The 20,485-nt window shown below is 48.4% G+C and overlaps 1 protein-coding gene across 1 annotated transcript; it reads left to right on the top strand.

The window, feature by feature from the left end:
- The first annotated feature begins 14,565 nt into the window (after nucleotides 1-14,565).
- Nucleotides 14,566-19,293, top strand: BAMBI (BMP and activin membrane bound inhibitor). Its single transcript, XM_064404147.1, has 3 exons — nucleotides 14,566-14,883; nucleotides 17,757-18,047; nucleotides 18,493-19,293. The coding sequence occupies exons 1-3, from the start codon at nucleotides 14,808-14,810 to the stop codon at nucleotides 18,909-18,911; spliced, it is 786 nt and encodes a 261-aa protein (XP_064260217.1). The 5' UTR covers nucleotides 14,566-14,807; the 3' UTR covers nucleotides 18,912-19,293.
- The last annotated feature ends 1,192 nt before the right edge of the window (nucleotides 19,294-20,485 follow it).

Raw genomic sequence — 20,485 nt, 5'->3', positions numbered from 1 at the left:
TAGTAGGTTAAGACATAACCTGTATGGAGAATAGACTGTAAAAAAGTAGGAGGACATAGTCACCATCTCTTTCATAATGTTCAACACAGAAAGAACCAACCTCATTATGTTTTCAGAGGTATTGAACATAAATGGTGAGTAAAATAGCTAAAATAACACAGCTGAAAACTTCTACCTGACTCCTTTTGAATATTGGGTGTTTTAATGCCTGTCACACATAGTAACTGCTGGCAAAGCCAATGGTACCTGTGCACACTGAGGAAAAAACAGGTCTCTCAAATGCTGAGCTTCTCTTACACAATGCAGGTGCCTCCATAGATGAGACACAAGCTCACCTAGGTGAATCTTGGCTCTCCTTCTGACAAGGGACTCCTGTAATGAAAAGAGCTGATGTCTAGAATTGGTGTAGCCAGCTCCATTTCTGCTCTTGTGGGACAACCTGGCACTGGCAGACAGAATCATGACCCTTGTTCAGAAGCTAATGAAGGGGATTTGTTGTGGCTCTAATGCTGCTTCTACTCCTCAGCTGCTTTAAGAGACTTTCTCATTTGTCCTTTTCAGATTATGAGAAAACTAGTTCTGTCTGAGATGGCTTTATGGGGAATCCCAGCACAGCCACATAATCCCTCCAGCCAGAGCCATCTGCTGCAGCTTCCCCAGCTACATCAGTTTAATGAGAAGTAGCACCTCTGCCCTCTTTTTGCTACCTAATAAGAAAGCAGGAGGCAGCTGGGCTGGGAGAGAGCCTGTGAACGCCCAGCCCCAGCATCTGTGAGTGAACAGGGTACCAAAGGGGATGTCACATGGCTGACAGGTGGGCTGGGACCCAGCCTGGGAGGCAGGAATGGTGGAGATGCAGAGCCCAGACCTGCCTTGAGCTGCCTCTCTGAGGGCCAGGCCCCATGGTCACCACAAACACACCGTGTTTCAGCCTGGGTCCTGGGCTGGGTTACCAAGGACTGAACTCACATCCTTCTCCTGGTGAGGGTGGGGAGACCAACATGTGGAGAATAGTTCTGGGGAAACTTCTGGGGAAGCAGACTGCAAGAGCTGGGTGAGGAAAAGTCAGGTACAGAAAGGATCATCATTCCAGGGGTCCAGATGGAGTGGGTGCTGAAAGTGCAAAAGCTGGGAGGCTGAGGGTTTGCAGCAGCATTGCTAATGAGAGAAAGAATGCTGCAAAGGAAGTCAGAACCTGTTCCTTAGCAGGAAAGATTGACTAGATCCTTGCCCAAACACACAGTGGGGACTGAACCCCATCAGTGCAGAAGGAAACTCCACAGGCCCCAATGGCTGCGTGCTCTGCTGCTGCTGCACCACGAGGAGGGGAGATACTGGCTCTGTCAGAAGGAGCACTGAGGCTGCACATGTTCCTGCAGGCTTCTGTAGTAGGAAAATGAGGTGGACCAGGCTGCCTTTCAGCATCCAGCAGTGTCACACAAAGCACAGAGCGTGGCGGGCGGTCACGGAGGGCTGTAATCATCTGCACATCTGCTGGGAAGGGATGAGTGGGATGCAGACTGGCGAGAAATTCCAGCACTTGTTGCCATAATGTGTTTCATAAATACATGTGCCTATTCCTACCTATATGAATGAGATGGAAAATTATTTTTTTTACTTTATATATATAAAAAGTAATTTTAAAAGGTAAATTCTAGGTTTAAGCCTAACCAGTAAAACAAAACAGGTTGACTATGAAGATAAAAGGTAATGTATTTGCTGTTCAGGAATACAAAGTGAGAAAAGAATAAACTATAGACAAAAGTCTGGAGTAAAATTAGAATTAGTAGGTAATTTCAGGGAGGAAGCCTGAAGGAAAAAGGAGTTAAGCAGAACTGGCAATTCCTTTAAAGAATAATTAAAGTATGAGTCCCAAAAATACCAAAAGAAGTTGTTCCAGCATGGACCAATGAAAGTAAAAGCAGTAAGAGGTGATTCTGGCTACAATGTGATCTCTTCTTTCACAAGGTAGGGGTGTACAGTAAGTGAAAAGTATTTTTTGTGAAAAAAACATGAGATGAAACTCCTTGGTGAAAAGAACAACTGTGCACAGAGGAGAGCCCACCGCAGGAACTCAGCTGGGGAGCAGAGCTTTGGAAAGTGTCTGAGATCCCATCTGTGTCTCTGAATGTGGTACTGGCTGTGCATCTGTCAGACACACCTTGCTGATGCCAGCTTTCCCAGACTCCCTTCCCAGCCAGCAGTTACCTCCTACACTGAAATTTGGACTGCCTTAGCCAGACAACTCTTCAAGAATATCCTCTGGAGTAGCCTTAAAATTTGCAACAGGGAGATTAACTTCTTATTTCTGGAGATCAGTTGAGGATATGTCTCAGTGTGTTGCTGTTGCAGGAAAGCAGCAAATTCAGAGGTGTATGCTACATTCCTGTCTGCAAAATCAGGCAAGGAGGGTCTGAGGTGGAGGGTGGAGTCTGCATTTGTAGGCTGCACTTTGGAAAGAACCTGGACAAGAAGGAGGACGATGATCTCCAAAACATGGTGTGACAAAAGGGCTGAAAAAACAGGGGGAGCTTAGCCTGGGGCACCCTGTGAAAGAGAGGAACATGCAATATTCAAAACTTCAAATATATAGAGGGTTGTTGCAAGAAGCATAAGTTTTTCTGTGTCCTTGGCAGGTAGGACAAGGATAAGCAGCTCTGACTGCAGTATGTTGGGGTTTTTCTTAGTCAACTGTTGCTTTTATTTTTCTTTGGTTCTGAAGAGATTATGGATGCCATGATACTTTATAGCTGCCTGCAGCTCTTTCCTTGTCATTTCTGCATGACTGTATATGAACTTTCAACATCTGTAGAACTTGATGACTTAAACTTTGGATGCTGAACAAGTATCACACATTATTTTATGTACTGGAACAAGAGTCTAGCATGGGGTAGGGCAGCACTTTGAATAATTGAATTATTTCTGCAGAACGATTGAGAAATATGGTTCATTTCTGTTCCTTTCATCTATTCTTAAGGGGTCAAACAGGATAGTCTGATGATTTCTGCAGGGGTATGCCTAGCTTTTCCTAAAGATTTTCTGTGGAGGCACTGTTCAAGGGAAAGCCAGGGGAAAGTCTTTTGTGTGGAGGTCAGCCAGACCCCTGCAGTGGAGCACTGTCCACAGGACACTGCCTCTGCTGAGGGAAAACCATCTGTTGAAGTAAATGTGATGTTTTCCAGTGAGGATACTTGAATGGGTGTTTTCTGCTGGGTGTGCAAATTCACCACCTCGTTCTGGCTGTAGGTGCTGCGTGGCTGTCATTGACAACTTGTTCTGCTTCCCATGTCCACCAGTATCCATCACCTATGGTAATGTATGTGTTCCTCTGGCAAATGGGAACTTAGCACCACTAAATTCCCCTGAGGGATCCCACTCTTAATCACTGAGTCTGGAGGAAATAAGAAGCTCGTGAATGAGTTATTTTGCTTTCTGAATCAGCTGTAGGATTGGTTTTGGTAATGGTCCAGTGAAGTTTGATATTGTGATAAGAGCCATGGGGCTGGTGACAGAATTACGTGTTTCCAATTTATAGAGAATCAATTAACATTTATTTCTCTTGCTTCAGAATTGCCATGTGCATTTTTATTTAGGATCATCACTTGTACCACAGTTGAGAAAATGCAGGTCTTTTAATCAAATATAATGAGAATTAATCATTTTTGCTGACTGTTTTTAATACTGGGCTTTAGGAACCTTCTAGAAGAAACATGCTTTATAAGCTGAAGGTATCTCCTGACACACTATCTGCCATTCCCTGCCAGTTGATGATGGTAAGTCATTGCATACCACCACATTTTTAAGCAATCTGTGGGAGGGAGTCTGAGGCAGCTGTGTAGTTTTAAGGATTAAGGTAGGACCCTGGCTCGGTTTCCATTTTCAGATTTCTGACAACCCCTTCTTTCAACAAAAATGAAGTAAATCTATGACACAAATGTAGTGAGAAGGACTGCTACAGATGTGCCAGCAAAGAGAGAAGGAGCATGCCTTCTCAAAAAGCCTCATCGTTTGTGTTTTCCTAATTATGTCACTGAAATCAGAAAGGAAAAACTCAGTCAGCCACAGTGAGATATTCCTCACCCAAGTGTTCCTGCAGCACTGTCAGGGATGGAGCAGGCCATGGGGAGGCTTGTTTTCTGGGCACAGTGAAAAGCTCTGAGCTTGGCATGCTGGAAATAATGATCTGTTTCTGGAGCATGGTACTAGATTTTAGGAATGAAAGTATGAGCACTGCTGCAGATGTGCCAAGATGATGTAGAGGGGCCCTCTCAGCTGAGAGAGGGATCCTGACAGCACTGTCCTGACAGCACAGTGTCCCTGAATGCTGCTGGCCTCCTGCCAAATATCTGCTCCTCAGATTTCAGGTGCACCTCATCTCTGTGCTTTCCCTGTACCTACCCCTTGTCCCCAGTCCTTCCAAGCACCTCCTCAGTGCCAGCTGGGCACAGGTTTGTCAAGTTGCAAACCAGTAGAGGGGATGGTGAGGACAATTTTTCACACGTCGGTGTTTGGCAGTGCCAGTGCCTGTCAGTCACTCTGTCCTTAGCCTTCATTACCACATCTCTTTTTCCTGGCACATCACCCCTTGTTCCCTCAGCAGAGTGCCAGGACCAGCTTTTCTCACTGTGCGGTTTGTGCTCAGATCTGCTCACTGCTTTTCACTTGGGTGGCTCATTCCTCATCCTTCTTCCCTGCTAGTTTTTTGGACTCCTCTCCATTTTGGCCAGTTTTCTCTCTACTTCACTTTTTTTTCAACAGCTCACTTCTTCTTGCTGTTGCTACTTTCTAGCTTCATGTGTAAATTCAGCAAAAAAAAAAAAAAAAGTGAGTGACGGGGTAAAGGGAAATTCAGGTTTTTGGGGAGAGGCTTGAAGAGCATGTCAGTAGGGGTGATCTTGAGCAACTTTGGCTCTGGCCACACGTGAAGAGCAAAGATGTACATGGGTGCCCAGCAGCCCAACAAAGCTGGTAGGTAGTTATTCTCAGGCCTCACCATTTGGACAGGCAGAGAAACCCTGCACAGCCTCCTCAGAGCTGAATCAAGTGTTACCTCCTGCTACTGGAAATAGATGTGTTTCAGTTGGCATTTGTGTCATGAATTAACCAGTGTTGTTTTAACCTGAGGGTTCTAGGAAAGGCAAGGAGGTTTGGTTAAATGAAATGGTGCTGGCTGGACACAGCACGGGGGCAGAGCTGCTGCCAGAGTCCCCCTCTGCCAGGCCTGCTCTGAAAACAGCAACCCACAGGGTCCTCCTTCCTTTGGCACAGAGCTTGAGTCCAGCTTGATTCATGGGAATGCAATTCAGATTAATGTTACACTTATTTATTTAGAAATGCATGTATCTGTGTTAACAACAGGGACACTAATTAATGCAGATTGTTGTGTCTGATTTCTATCATGCTAATAGCCATTCAGTTGCTAAGTGCTCAGCAGCAGTTTCCCATAATTGGGCTCCTAATATCAGCCCTTATGTTACTCCCATGGTTAGAACAAGATAAGTTTAAAATCTGCCCTTAGGAGGGAAAAGGACATTCTGTGCTTTATCAACCTTCCTGCCAGAATCTCCATGAGGACCTAAAGAGGCACACTTAATATTAGTCTGAATGTGTCTTTAGAGAGATTGATAGAATTTTGTTTCATTAGGAATCAATAGTGAAGACTAAAGTGAAAACTAGGTTATTATTGAATTGATTAAAAAAGAAGGGGGTCATAGATGGGCTGCTGTGAGAGGGGGTGTGGCAGACACAGGCAGCACGGTGCTGCCATGAGCATCAAAGGCAACAAAGAAGACAAAGCAGTTGGCCAGCCTGTTCACAGTCTGTGGCAGACTGGTGTATTTGCTGAAGGCCATAATTTGGTCTCTTCATTACTTTTGGTACATTGGAACTCTGTCTCTGAAGCTCCCTTTGGGTCTCAGACGACAACAATCACTACCTCATTTTTCAACTCCTTTCTGTCAAAGTGAAGGAAAAATATTTGCCCATAAGCATGTGACAGTATTGAACACACCAAGGCAGAAGAGCAGCATGTTGGAGGTATGGCAGAGGAAGAGGATGGCAGCCTGGTGGAGGCAGAACCAGTTCAGTTCTGCAGGGCAGAGGTGTGAATCTGGGGGCTGGGGGAAGCAGCTCTGGCTGCCCAGCAGCTCTGGCTCTGGGGCTCTGGGCAGCACTCTCCTGCTCCCCACCTCCAGTGTGTTCTACTCTCATGTTTCACTGCTGCCTCGCAACCTGTGGAGAAGACCTTGGTTTAATATCCTACTCTGCTATATAATACTCTTTGTTACAAAAGGTGCTTTGAGAATAATCAGGACTGCTTTCTCTCTCTGAGGCTTCTAATTTTGTTTTAGTCCTGTGTAACTTTAATGTCTTGCACTCGTGGTTATGAAAACAGAGGGGCCACACTTCTCCCCCCTTCCAGGACTCTCAGCTCTCTGAACTCAGCCCTCTTGCCTCCTTGCTGCCTCTGAGGCCTGGACTGTGAGCAATCTGAATTTCTGTTGCACTCGGTATCACTTTCTGCCAACACTGCTCTCTCTCCACCCATCCTTTCCTCTGCCTGATCTGCCTTTGATCTCACAGTGCTGCTACAGATGAGCCCTGGTGGCTTCTTGAGGTGTTCCTGGCAGCAAGCTGTGAATCCTGCTCCTCTGCCTGAGATTATCCTCAGTCTGAGGGCGCTCAAACCTGTTCCTTGGGTGCATCAGCACCAGGCTGCAGGTGATAGGGATGGGAGATCCCATCTGCAGTCCCTGTCACAGGGGTGGGAGTCCCTCAAGGAGGGCTAGCAGAAGGCTGAGAGTGTCACTGCCTCACCCTCCCTGGTTAAACCCACCAGAGGTGGTGGGATTGGGTCTTCAGGTGCTGCCCTGCCTGGCATCCTGGATACTGAATGCCTTCAGCTCCTTACATATTTGCCAAAGCTCACTGCAGCTCCCCTTGCCCTGTTATTTGTCCTTTTTACAATTATTCTGACTCAGAGTTATCAGAATTACAAGCTGTCTCTGATGTACGTACTGATCCTGCCCTAGAGCCAGGGCAGGGAATTGTCCATACTCTCCCTTTGGAGCACACATGCTGCTAGAATGTAAGTGGGTCCACAGCCTTCACTGACTACGTTCTTCATATCCCCTCTCACAAACACATTTTTTCTTTATCCTTTTCATGATAAAGTGAGAATTAAGGTTTTGTTTTAAATCCACATCTATGCTTAGATATCCTGCTGCCTTCTTTTTCAAACAGCAGCTTTGTGGCGCTGAACTATTAAATTCTTATTAAGATACAATTAAGATACATATCCATCTTCTTGAAGCTGCTGGTCCTTGCTCTGAGGTCTAGCTCTGCCTTCAGTTTTTTCTACTGTGTTTACAAATGTCTGTCAGACCTGGAGCTCGGTGTAATCTGGCAGATTACAGTGCTGCCTATTTAAGCAGCTGGGACTCCAGTCTGTTACAATGTGTATAGGCTTTCCTGACTTGAATTGACTGCCTTGGCTCTGGCGTTCGGCTCTGAAATATGCGACTCAGAAAACAGAGCTGGAGCAATAAATATTGACTAATACAAAGTAATGTATCTCTGGAGAGTTTCTTTATCTGCATCAAAAGCTTTTAGAGCTGCTGTTGTTGAGGGGCTGCTGACAATAGATTTGCAGGAGTGTAGAACAGTCTCACGTAGCCCTGCCGAGCACGCAGGGTTTGACTGCTGGGTGTCAGTCTTCCCAGGGTTAGGACAAGTCCTCCAAGGGACTGGTGTTTGTGTTCAGACCCATGGACAGTCTGCCTTGCATGTGCAAATACATGCCTGAGACTCTTGCTTAGGCAATAAGCTCTTATTCAAAAGAGGCTCTGGTTTCACTGGCAAACACGACTGTTTCACTACATGTCCTATATCCAAACTATGGCTTTCTGTAAGAAAGGTTAGTTGAACTGCATGTTCTGTTCTGCTACAGTGGCACTCGATTTCCAGGGTTTTTTGGCCATGCCCAGTGTCACCTCTCCTCCCCCACGCACACATTATGCTGTGACAGGATGTAACTAATGGTTTCTCAGGCTTGGGATCTAAAGCAAATTCCTAATATTTGCCATTCCTTATCTCTAGACACCTGATAACTCAGATCTGATAGGTGGTGCTTGACTTTGTAGGTACCGTTTATAAATCCTGACATGTAACACCTTTACACGGACGTTTCAGAAGGTGCTGGCTGAACGCTGGATGTTAACTCCTGTGTGCAGGATGTGGCTGGGGGTAGCTGCTGATGTGAGCCGCGGCGTGCCCGCGCTGCTCCCCCTCTGGTGGCGATGGGATCACTTATCTCCACGCGGCCGCATCCTCCCGTACCTCCGCGGGCTCTTTTGCCCTGACCCGGCAGGGCAGAGCCGCGGCTGTCGCTGCTAGGGCCGGCTCTGCCGGCAGAGGGCAAGAGGCGCCCGCGCTGGGCCGGCCGGGAGCGGGGCCGGGAGCGGGGCCGGGAGAGGAGCCGGGAGCGGGGCCGGGAGCGGGGCAGGGAGCGGGGCCGGGAGCGGGGCCGGGAGCGGGGCCGGGAGAGGAGCCGGGAGCGGGGCCGGGAGAGGAGCCGGGAGCGGGGCCGGGAGAGGAGCCGGGAGCGGGGCCGGGAGAGGAGCCGGGAGCGGGGCAGGGAGAGGAGCAGGGAGCGGGGCCGGGAGAGGAGCAGGGAGCGGGGCCGGGAGCGGGGCCGGGAGAGGAGCAGGGAGCGGGGCCGGGAGAGGAGCAGGGAGCGGGGCCGGGAGCGGGGCCCGCCGGGGCTCCGGCCGCCTCTGCCCGAGGGCTCTCACCCCGCGCCGGCCCGGCTGCCCTAACCTCGGTGAGAGCTCAATAAGCCTGCCCCGGTGCTGGTGGCTCCCTGACCCCCGGCGCTGTGCCCCAGGAATGCAAGGCGAGCTGAGCGCCCAGCGCAGACCGGCCTCACGCCGGTGTGAGCTCTGCTCCGGGATCAGCGGCCGGGCACGGGGACAGACCCGAGCCACCCGCGCCGTGCCCCGGGGCAGGCCGAGCTCCTCTCCAGCAGCCCCTCTCTGCTCCGGGGGGCCGCACCCCGCACCGGGGAGCTGCGGGGAGCAGGCTGCAGTGGCAGGGAAGGGATCCCTGAAGGGTGAGGGGCTGGGGCTGAGCCTGTCCTGCCTCGGGACCGCACGGCCTTTGGCCTGGCCGAAGCATTCGGGGCTCAGCGCGTGGCTTTCACCGCGCAGCGACCGCAAACACACCGAGAATGTGACAGACACCGGAGCCTCCGAGGGCAAGGGAAAGGAGGCCCCTGGGACCCTGCGGCAGTCGTGTCCGGAGCGACTCCCCCAAACGCAGCAGCACAGCAGACAGGCCTGTCTGCGGGGCGGGTGCGGGAGCCGGGCCCGGGCCGGCTCCTTCATGTGCGTCTCGCTTTGTATTGAATGATGTTAAGCAGGGCTGGAGCTGGCGCCTCGGCCTCATTACCTTCAATTACAATAATTGTTGCCTCTCTCCAGTGTTTTGCATTTCTCCCTGGGGGAAATCTCTCTGCTGCTTCTTTTCCAGCCTTGCTCCAGCTTTCTCCTATCGATTGGATCGCTCTGGCCCCGATTCTAGGAGCGATGCCTCCAGGAGGATAAATGCAAATCGCCCTATTGATTGGGAGGAGTAGGAGTGCAGCACGCTTGGGGGAGGGAGGACTAGTTTTAAATGAAAAAAAAAAAAAAAAAAAAGTAAAGTGATGAGCATGGCAGGAAATGCTTCACTTTCTGGGCCTCTTAAGTAGTGTCTCTTTATCGTGTCCTGTGTCTGAGGGGGATGCAGATTGGTGCCATCTGGATAATACATCACGTGCATGGGGAAGTGGATCCTGCGACATAGACACTAGTCTGGTTTCCTACTTATTTTAGGTGAAAGTGTATCACTGATCGTCTCTGGACGCAGCTCCCCTCCTCCAGTTTGGAGGTAACTGGGTTTCTCTGGGGACACGCTAATTGCTGCTGAAAATGAGCAGGGACTCATGTGCAGGCCTCTCTCCACCTCCTTGAACTGCCCCAGCTACAGGGATAAAGCTCCTTGGCAGTGATTAACCTTGAGGGAACCTGCTCAGCAGCCTGTTTGTCACAGGGGAGCGGCTGGAGGAGCCAGCCTTTGGGATCTGCATAGCCTTAGATCCTGAAATGGCTACTTGCTTCGGGAAATCCATGGCCAGACCCTGAAGTGGGAAGCCAAAAGAATTGCACAGTCACATTATGTTCCCTGCCCCCTGGCCTTTATGCCAAGCTAAACCAGCTTAAGCCTTAATTATTTTTTTCAAGGCAATAATCAGCATAAATGAATGTAATTCAGTAGAATTAGCTTTTGTGTATCATATCCCAAATGCTAGCAAAGCAACTCAAAAAACAATGGTTGTTTGTTGGCTAGCGTTAAGGAGTTAACAAAAAACCCCAAACTACTCTGATTAATGTTGCTCCAAAGATGCTTTAAACAGTCCCAATGCTTTTAACTTCACATCATTTCCAAATGAGAAATTCCCAGCTGAATCATAATTGCAAGGTGCAAAGAGGAATGGATATGGTGTGCAAATGTTGCTTTTGACACCAATTTGAAATTAGTCCAAAGCAGCAGTACTAACCTTTCCTTGCTAGTGCAGTGAGCATCCAAGGTGGCAGTACTGACAAGTGCTGGTGTGTGCATGCACATCCAGGAGAATGCAAATCCTCACCTCCCTGAGGAATGTGGGTCTTGCCAGGACAGGGCTGCAGCAATGCCTTGACTAGAGAGGTGATTGGATTTCCAATGAATGAAAGGATTTCTAATAAATTTTTAATTTTGCCTAATTTTTTTTTGGGGGGGATGCATTTGTTGTTGAAATGTTCAAGCAAGTGAATAATACTGTGAAACAGGGTTTTTTTGCTAGAAATTGACATAAGGGTTACATCCAATCATATGGGAGAAATGGTGGTGAGTTGCCAGCATGCCATGAAGGTTTATAGAGGGGTGAGGAATCCATGATAGTGTTCAAAGCTGTCAGATGAAAGAATTATCTTTGATTCCAAACTGTTTTTCTGGGATGAATTACCTAAATCAGGTAATCACACCTGCAGGCTGAAGTTGTAACTTTGCTTTGCAGACAGGCTGCTGCACATAAGCAGTAGGCAGTAGCAGCAGGGACAGGCATTAATGCCAATTCATGTGAAAAAGGGAAAGAGAATATATGAAAGAAGCAAAACAATGGGAGGAAGTTGAATTTTCTAAAGCTGGGTACCCACAGCCAAAGAGCTTTTCTCTTGTTCAGCCTTCTGTGCTTAGAAAATTCTGCCAGGCTGACCTCTGTCTTGGCTTGTTTTATTTTCCTCCTTGATGCAGGAAAGGTCTAAACCCCTCATGGCAGCCATCCTCTCATGCCTGTGCTGGGAGTCTCAGGCACATGGAGATTCTGGAGAAGGTGATGGAAGTGATTTGGCATTTCACTGGAGGGACTGCACCCTAATATTTGGAAGGTGATCCTTGCATGGCTGCACTGCTCACATGCTCCTGGAGGGAAATAGTGAGCCTCTAGTGAGCCTCTTCTGGAATGAGATTGTAGAGGAGAGCAGGTACTGTCCTGAGCTGTTCCTTGCCTGATAGGAGAAATCCTGGTCTGGTATAGTTCAGGACACTGGGTGCTCATCTGAACTGGTCTTTTAGAAGGACTTGTCAGTTCTACAGTCTCCTGCCAGAAACTTGGCACTGCAACTATTGCCTTGTGAAACGAAGTAAAAGAATCAAACCAGCATTTGTGTGGCCTGAGAAGACTTGTTGGATGGATCTCTTGTTTTAGTTGGCAATTTCTTCTTCTAAAAGACAAAATTCTGCATCTGTGACAAGGCTTTGAGCTGATGCAGAGAACGTGCTCCTGTGAGATGCTGCCCAAAGCAGTCCCTTTCCGTGAGGTGCCCAGAGGCTGATTTTGCAACCAGGTCCTTCTGTTCATGTTGGCTTCAAAGGCCTTCACGTATCTGGTGGGAGGGAGCAGCGCTGTGCTCTGCAGGCTCTCACTACAGGCTCTGTAGTCCGTTCAAGTGGAGGCTTCAGGCTGCTCTCCCATGGCTGCTGGAGACACGTAATGCGGCCTCAGGCTCCTGACGCTTTCCTTGATGGTTCCTTGTAGTCATTATCCCACATTCCTTCTGGTTGCAGAACATGTTGTTATTATTGCTTTGTGCTGGGTCTGTCTCCTGTCCCTTTTTTTCCAGGCCAATCTAGCCCTGTTAGCTCTTGTCTCTAAAACAAAAGCAAATTAGCACTGCAGAAGCTGAATTATCTTGTTTATGTTATAGTCTGTCAGAGGACCCCACACAAGCCTTGCATGTCTCTCTGAGCAGTGTACCAGAGAGTGAAGAGACACATTTACATCGGTCAAACCCTCCTGACTCTGACTCCATCCACAGGTTTACAAAAGGGTCTTTAGTTGTTTTGGGGGGAACTAAGGCTGGGTAGTGATCCCTGCTGTCCCTCCCTCACTTTTGGTACTTCATGCACGCTTGTAGCATACAGAATTAGAATTTTTTTTACAGTAAATTGTACCTCACAATTCAAACTTGACAGCTGTCAGTGAAATTTGCTGTTCAAAACTGATCTCAAGCACATTGCCCTCTGGTTAGTCTGTCTGTGCTGCCTTGGCCAGGATGTTTATAATACTCAGGGAGTCTCTCATGTTACTTAGTGCAGTAATGTGGCTCCATGAATAAAAGCCATTTCCAGTCTGTCGGTACTGCATGTAACAAATGAGATCTGTTAAATGCGCTTGTCACCGTTGATAGGAACAGGAGAAGCAGAATTGCACATGTTGCTGTAATGATTCTGGGTTATAATGAATGATATTTCGTATGTTTGCAAATGAGTGTCTGATAGCCGGTGCCAGACTGGGAGATATCACTTGGCTGTTCTTGCTGTTTCTGTAATTTCTAAACAGAAACAAGAATTAGCAAATTACTTTGTGGTGGAGTGCAAATATGTCTAACATAAGTGTAAAGACTGCGCAGCACACGTGTATCTATCTTATACATATGCAAATCACAGGGCTCACAGTAAAACCATTATAGCATGTGATGGCATCAGCAGTAATTAGCCAGAGATCCAGTCTGTTCCTCTCTGCCAAAGTAAACTGGAGTTATCTCGATCTCAGATTTCATATTTCCTCCTTTCTCTTTCAGGGAGGAATGTCTCCGACATGAGGCATTATGTCCCCTATTGAAAATGTCTTTAAAGACTCAGAAAAAATTTCAAATTAAAATTCTCAAGTAATTTTTTATTATTATCTACACATTATCCAACAGCTTTAATACTACTAGTGGTCCCAAATATGTAAAGCATTTTGCCCAAAAATGGGAAACAGTCTGTGCTGTAGAAATCAAGGCTTATAAAACGTAATGAACAAAGAAAGAAGAAAATTAAGTTAGCAAAGAAATTTTAATTAAGGGGCACATTTTTTTCAGGGCCAACACGTGAAGAAAAACTGTCCAAGCTAAACAGGACCCACAGGAGCTGTATCAGAGCTCGGCGGTAGAACACCAGCTCTTGCTTCCATCCCCAATAGCTGCTCCGGGAAACGAAATACTGGAAGGAGAATAGTTACTGCAGGGTGTATTCACTGATAGCTCTGTACCACGGGATGTGACAGCAGCGGGTGAGACCCTGCGGGGCTGAGTGCGAGGTTCAGGAGCCGCAGGGTGCCTCCCGTGCCGGGACAGCGGCGTGGGGCCGGGGATGCGCAGCCCAGGCACAGAGCGCTTCCAGCCGGTTCCGCGCTTCCAGCCGGGACCGCGGCTGCGGCCCCGCCAAGCCCAGCCGCAGGACTTCCACGACCGTGGGGAAAAGCCCCGGCTGCAGGGAAAGCGCCGCTGCTCCCGCTCGGGCAACATCCCCGCACCCTGGTGCAGCCCATCCATCCGTCCGTCCATCCATCCATCCATCCATCCATCCATCCATCCATCCATCCATCCATCCATCCATCCATCCATCCATCGCGGCTCCGCCGAGCGCGCAGTCACATCACGATGTTTTTTAGTGGAACCCCGCGCTGCTGCCTCCGTAGGGAATGATCTCGGGGACCCGGCGGAGCCCGTTCCCCCGCCCCGGAGAGCCCCGAACCTAAGGCGGCGAGCGAGGGCGCTCGGTGCCGCCAGCGGCCGCTCTCCCGCCGGGTCTCCGGGCTCAGAGCCCATGGCCGAGCCCAGAATCCGGCCGGCTCCCGCCTTGCTCCCGGCCCATTCCCGTTCCTGTCCCATTCCCGGCCCGTTCCTGTCCCATTCCCGGCCCATTCCCGTTCCCGGCCCATTCCCGTTCCCGGCCCATTCCCGTTCCTGTCCCGTTCCCGGCCCGTTCCCGGCCCATTCCCGTTCCCGTCCCGTTCCCGTCCCCTTCCCGGCGCCGCCGCCGCCCGGGGGCGCCGCGGGCGGGGCTCGGCTCGCGCCGCGGGGCCGGAGGGGGCGGGGCGGAGCGGGTCCCCGCCCAGTCCCGGCAGGCGCGGCCAATGGGGAGGCGGGGCGGGGTGGCGGGGCGTGGCCCAGGCGCGCCCGGCGCCGGCCGTATTTACGGGGCGGGCGCCGGCGCCGCCGTGTCAGTGAGAGCGCCCGCCGGGCACGGCCGCCGCTCCCGGTGCTCTCCTGCGGCCGCGGCGGAGCTGCGAGGGAAGGCGGAGAGCCGCGGCCGTCCTCCTGGCCCGCCGCCGCAGCGGTGGCCGCACCACGGCTCTGCCCGCGGGCGAGCGGCTCTTCGGCGCTCCGGCGGGGCGGGGGCGGGCGGGCGACGGCGTCTCGGCCGTGCCTGCGCTGCGGGCTGTGGCGAGCGGCGCCGGGTAAATGGATCGCCATTCCAGCTACATCTTCATCTGGCTGCAACTGGAGCTGTGCGCCATGGCCGTCCTGCTCACCAGAGGTGAGGGGCTGCGGCGGGGCTCGTGGTCGGCGGGGCCGTGCCCGCGGGAGCGGGTGCCCGAGGGAGCGGGTGCCTGAGGGCAGCCCGCGGGCAGCCGCGCCCGGCGCCGTCTCGGGACGCGGGTGTTGGAGGGGGAGCCGCGGGGCCTGTGCCTCCCGCCCCGCTGTCCCTCCCCTCACACCTGGCCGCCGGTGCCGGGCAGTCAGGGCCCCGCGGTGTCCGGCGGGGCAGCCTCGCCCGGGGCTGTACCTGCCCGCCGGGGGCTCCGGGGTCTCTGAGGTCTGTGGGGGCTCTGAGGTCTGTGGGGGCTCTGAGGTCTGTGGGGGCTCTGAGGTCTATGGGGGCTCCGGGGTCTGTGGTCTGCGGTCCGGCCGCCCGGGGAGCGCCCTCGGGGGCACAGGCGACCCGCTGGCTGCCGGTAATCGTCGGGCTCCGGGGAGGAGGGCGAAGGATAAGTTAGCGTGGTGGTGATGTGCGACGGTATTTATTTATTTTGGAAGGAAGGCTGTAATTAACCCTAAATAACAGCCTTGCAGCGTGCAGGGGGGAGCCTGCTGGCCCCATCAAAGCGGGCAGAACAGGGAGTGACTGAGTGATGTGAAGTCGCAGATACTGAAACTATGTGCCTGATAATGATATAATTAGGGGATCACAGACTTCTGGCTGCTGTTGACTTCAAAAGCTTTAAGAGAAGCCTGCAGTCTCTCCTGTAGCCATCTTGACTAAAAGCAGACATTTTTCTTTAATAGCTACATACAGTAACAAGAAAGAGGAGGGAACAGAAGGGCATTGTTCACTGTTACAAAATACTAAATACCCTTTCTGGCCTTTTGCATAGCACAGGAAGAAACTTTATGAATTGACAGAAATACAGTAATACAAAGTCCATTTTGTTTCACTGAAAACGTGGCTTTAATTAAAAAGCAGTTGAATTAACCTGATGACTAGCCTGTCAGATTTTGTTTGCGAGATTGTCTCAAGGCAATAAAATGTAGATTTTTGAATGTGATTGTATAAGCAGTTGAAAGCATGTGTATTGTTTCTCTTTATTCACATACTGTGCTGAAACTCATGAAAGAACTGTCAGCTCTGGTACTGTGCCATGTTTGCAACTTAAATTTAACAGCGCAAAAATTATGAAAACTATTTTTTTCAGCGGGGTAGGGGGGAGACCTCATATAGAATGCTCAGAAAATGATTGAGTCTTTTTTTCTGCAACATGCTGGATGACAGTGAGTGTGAATTCGTGAAAAATTAGGTTACTTGGTCTGAAACCCCAAGGGAATTGGACTGGAGACAGTGAGACACTCCATCATTTGGCTTCTATTAAGCAGAGTTATTAAAGAGCAGCGGGAACTTCAAGGCCTGGAGCCTGCCAGTAGCATTTCGGGGAAAGCGTTAAGGTAGCCCGACGAGGGGAAGCTAACTTGTTTGGGGTTATTTTTTTAACGTCTTGCAGAACAGTTTTGTTTTTTAGCTATAGGTGGTAGGTAACATCATAAGAAGGGGTGGCAGCAGGAAAGCCTGTAGATTGATTTTTTAATTTTTTTTTAAGTACAGACTATAGGAGGAAGACATCTGACTATTCAGTCAACTTTGAAAGCCTTGGTGCTACTCTGGTGGCAAGTACAGTAGGCACACCAGAAGTAGTTTTAAGTCCATTCTTCCAAAGATATCTCCAAAATCTGGCTTCCTTTTAAACCTTGGCTCCATGGCACATTGAATTATGTTTGAGTTGCAGCTTGCCTAGAAAGAGTAAGTTTTTGCTGCAGCACAGGACATGTTTAATTCATACCAGAGCAGTTTGGAGAGCAGAAAATGAAGAATTTTATGAAGGGAACTTTTTTATCGCTTCCTTCAGAAATTTTTGAGGTTTCCTGATATTTTTCATAGGGCCGGTAGAGGATTTTCAGTCTTAAGTGTTTCCTCTTTTCTACTGCATGTTGGATTGCATTTGAAAATGGGGAGAGGCAAGGGGGAGCCTTTAGCCTTGCAGTTTCACTCCATTAAAAACTTCACATTTGATTTGAGAGTCATTGTCTCTGGTGAGCAGAATAATTATAAACTGGAACTTTTTTTTTCTGTAATATTGATCAAAGAGTCTTTTTGCATGAAGAACTAGTTAAAGATTTTCTCTTTCTGTAGAAATTGGAAATAGTTGCTCAGTTTCACACAGTAAAACCTTCCTGACAGAGAGACTTAGATGGTAATGGTTCTAGCTAATAGCTTTATAAGGTGTTAGTTAAACCCTTTAAATTTTGGGGTAGTATTGAGAGGCAATAAACAATTCAGCAGTTCCGAGTTTTTCATTTGTCACATAACTGTATTTTTGTTGTGTGCTTATGTGCAATTAAAAGAAATGTTGCTTTTATAAAAATAGAAAGCTGTTCCTGGAGAAATGGTTAAAAAACATAGATGTGAATTTCTTCTAGGACTGAAGGTGTGGGTTCGTTTTAGAACTGGTGTTTCACTTTAAATGTGGTTAAATGCAACTGCTGACAGCGAGTGGAAGTAGCTATAAAATGGGCTTGTTAGTTATTTACCTTGGGGTAAAAAAGCCACTGTGACCTTCCCCCCCACAAGCCCTCCCCAGTCCCCGTTTTAGTGAAATGCTCTTGTTTTAATTCAAAGGACTAGAGTACTAGTCATTAAAGCAAGTGCCCCGAGGCTTTTACAAGGATTAAGGTTTCAGGAGGTAGGCGCTGTACACTGATGGGAAGGGAGCAGCCCCAGCTCTTGTGCATCTACAGCCTAAAGAAGTATCTCAAGCCTGGCACCGAGTTTGTTTGATGCATGTGGGTAATAAGGATACATGGTGAGGTGTCCTTAGAGGACCAAATTCTTACCTTTCTTGCACAATTTTTGTTTTTTAGGTGAAATCAGATGCTACTGTGATGCTGCACACTGTGTTGCAACTGGCTATATGTGCAAATCTGAGCTTAGTGCCTGCTTCTCCAGACTGCTTGATCCTCAGAACACACATTCCCCACTTACTCATGGCTGCTTGGACTCTATAGCAAGCACAGCTGAGGTCTGCCAAGCCAAACAAGCACAAAACCACTCTGGCACCACCACCGTGTCCACGCTGGAATGCTGTCATGAAGATATGTGCAATTACAGAGGACTACATGATGTTTTGTCTCCTTCCAGGGGCGATGCTTCAGGTAGGGCAATAAAGCTTCGGTGAAACCCCTCTTCTGGCCATCAGGCCAGCTACAGTCAAAACCCTGTGCATCTGCTGTTATTGATTTAGTTGTTAATGTAAGTAGAGACACCAGAGGGAGAAGAGGGTGGCTGGATGCAGGAGAACATGTCAGCCAATTAGCTTTTTTGTCTGCATTAATATTGGAAGCTTCTCTTGCCATCCAGACATGTCTAAGAGTCAGTGGCAGTGGTGTTCCTAGTTAAACTGGCTATTGGGATAAGAAATTCTATGTCTTAGAAACTATTTTTTTTTCTTTACAGGGGTATTTTGTATTTTCTGTAAATACTGCAGTGTGTAGCAGTTGCTCCTTAAACTTGTCAGTGTGGGGTTTAAGGGAGTTGCTTATATGTAAATCAGTGTGTATATAAATCCTGAAATAAGCTTCACATCTTTCACCTTTGCAGGACAAGGGAGCAGATATCAACACGACAGCAGCAGGAATCTCATCACCAAGGTGCAAGAATTGACTTCTTCAAAAGAGTTATGGTTCAGGGCAGCTGTAATTGCTGTTCCAATAGCTGGTGGGCTAATCTTGGTGCTCCTTATCATGCTGGCCTTGAGAATGCTCAGGAGTGAAAACAAGAGACTGCAAGATCAGCGACAGCAAATGCTCTCTCGTTTGCACTACAGTTTTCATGGACATCATTCGAAAAAAGGGCAGGTGGCAAAATTGGACTTGGAATGCATGGTGCCTGTGACTGGTCACGAGAACTGCTGCATGACCTGTGATAAAATGAGACATTCAGACCTCAGCAATGATAAAATTCTTTCACTAGTCCACTGGGGAATGTACAGCGGACATGGGAAGCTGGAATTTGTATGACCAATTATTTTTTAATCTGAGCTAAACTTACTCTCTGAACTCTTGAAGGCCTTTGGGTTCTGCTGGACAGGAGCACTTTATCTTAAAACAAAAACTCTCACAAATCATCTTTGAGAAACAAAGGACCTCTGCAAACAGAATCTTGGATATTTCTTCTGAAGGATTCCAAAAGTTGTCTTATTTGCACAGAGTAAAATACACTCAAATGTATTGTTTGCTTCAGAGTTGTGAAAGCAAAAGTTAGAAGTTGTAAACACTGTCACCAGGGTTATCTGAACTGTAGGGAGCTGAGAACTGAGTTATTATAATAAACTGTATGCAAGCTCCTATGTTTCCTGACTTATTGTAAAGATTTTTTAAAATATATATATTTTCTCTGAAACTTGCTTGTGATTTCTGTTTTGGAAAATGGGTTTTCTTGTGGATGACATTAGAGAACAAATCAAGGTGTACATGGTAATGCCACGCATAACAATTAGAATCTGAAAGCAGTCTCTATTCCTGCTCTGCAAAGGACTTTAGGTGCTTATTTGAGAACGAAGGTGGCAGCTTTGTTTTATACTTAGTAGCAATGAACCCACATACTTGGTTCTTGGCTGTTACATTTTGTTCATAACCTCAGTGAATTCTTCCAAAGCTTTGTGTGCTTTTTCTTCCTCTGTTAATGAAGAAAGACTTCCTCTGTGCAAAATGTGTCAGAAAGTGACTCAGTTCTTTACAGCTGGTTTTCCTCCCTTGTCTCACAATTCTTGTTTCTATGATCTGTTTTCCTTTTGTACCTTTTACACCCAAACTTCTTTTTGGGAGGAGAGGGAAACCCCAAAACCGCACTGCCTATTAGGTTTGTTGGTTTTTTTTTTCCTGTTTATAAACCCCTCTGGGCACAATGGAAAGCATCTGCCTTGCTCTTCTATCATGTAACTAAGTATCATTGTGTGGGACTGAAGAAACAACACTGTGCTTTAATCTTTGGCTCCTTCTTTATGCTGTTCTTGCATAGGTGGCTTTTCTTCCTGGCCAATATTTGTGCACTTAGTTGCTTCTTACTCCTTCTGCTAGTTGGCAGCACTTTATAATTTCATTTATTCAATGCTTGGTTGCTGAAAACAAACAACCTCTGGATTATTTAAGGAATTTATTGTATTTATTTTTCTTGCTATATTAGACTTTGCAATAATTAAAGTATACTTACTTGAAAGGCTGAAGCCACATCATGGTGAAAGAAGCATCCAAAATGCTGCTTCAGAAGACAAAACCTGGCACGAGTCTAGTATTCATCTGTGTTTTAAGAAGCCTTAGAAATGCTTCTGCCTCCTGCTCTGGCTGTGAAGTTGAGGTGCTGCTGTTGGCAGCAGTGAGAAGGGGATGGCAGGCACGGGGTACAACAGCCCTGCAGCAATGCTCTGATCCCGGGTGCTGTTTGCTGTGCTTTGGGATGTGCAGGCTGAACTGCAGAGGGATGGAAGAAAGGGAAGGTGCTCCTCCAAGGCACAGGCTCGTGCTCCTGAAAGTGCACTTAAGCGATGTGGTAGGGTTCTTGATGGAGATAAGGTGGTCACTTGGCTGTGCAAACA

The sequence above is a fragment of the Passer domesticus genome, chromosome 1 (assembly GCF_036417665.1).
Source record: "Passer domesticus isolate bPasDom1 chromosome 1, bPasDom1.hap1, whole genome shotgun sequence".
Lineage (NCBI taxonomy): Eukaryota > Metazoa > Chordata > Aves > Passeriformes > Passeridae > Passer > Passer domesticus.
Note: the sequence above shows the minus strand (reverse complement) of the source record. Positions and strands in the feature narration are given on the sequence as shown.

Bases quoted from the DNA above. Each gene is read 5' to 3' on its own strand.
- BAMBI (XM_064404147.1), top strand. From the start codon at position 14,808: ATGGATCGCCATTCCAGCTACATCTTCATCTGGCTGCAACTGGAGCTG. The intron at 14,884-17,756 runs GTGAGGGGCTGC...TTTGTTTTTTAG, and splicing joins GGCCGTCCTGCTCACCAGAG to GTGAAATCAGATGCTACTGT. The intron at 18,048-18,492 runs GTAGGGCAATAA...TCACCTTTGCAG, and splicing joins TTCCAGGGGCGATGCTTCAG to GACAAGGGAGCAGATATCAA.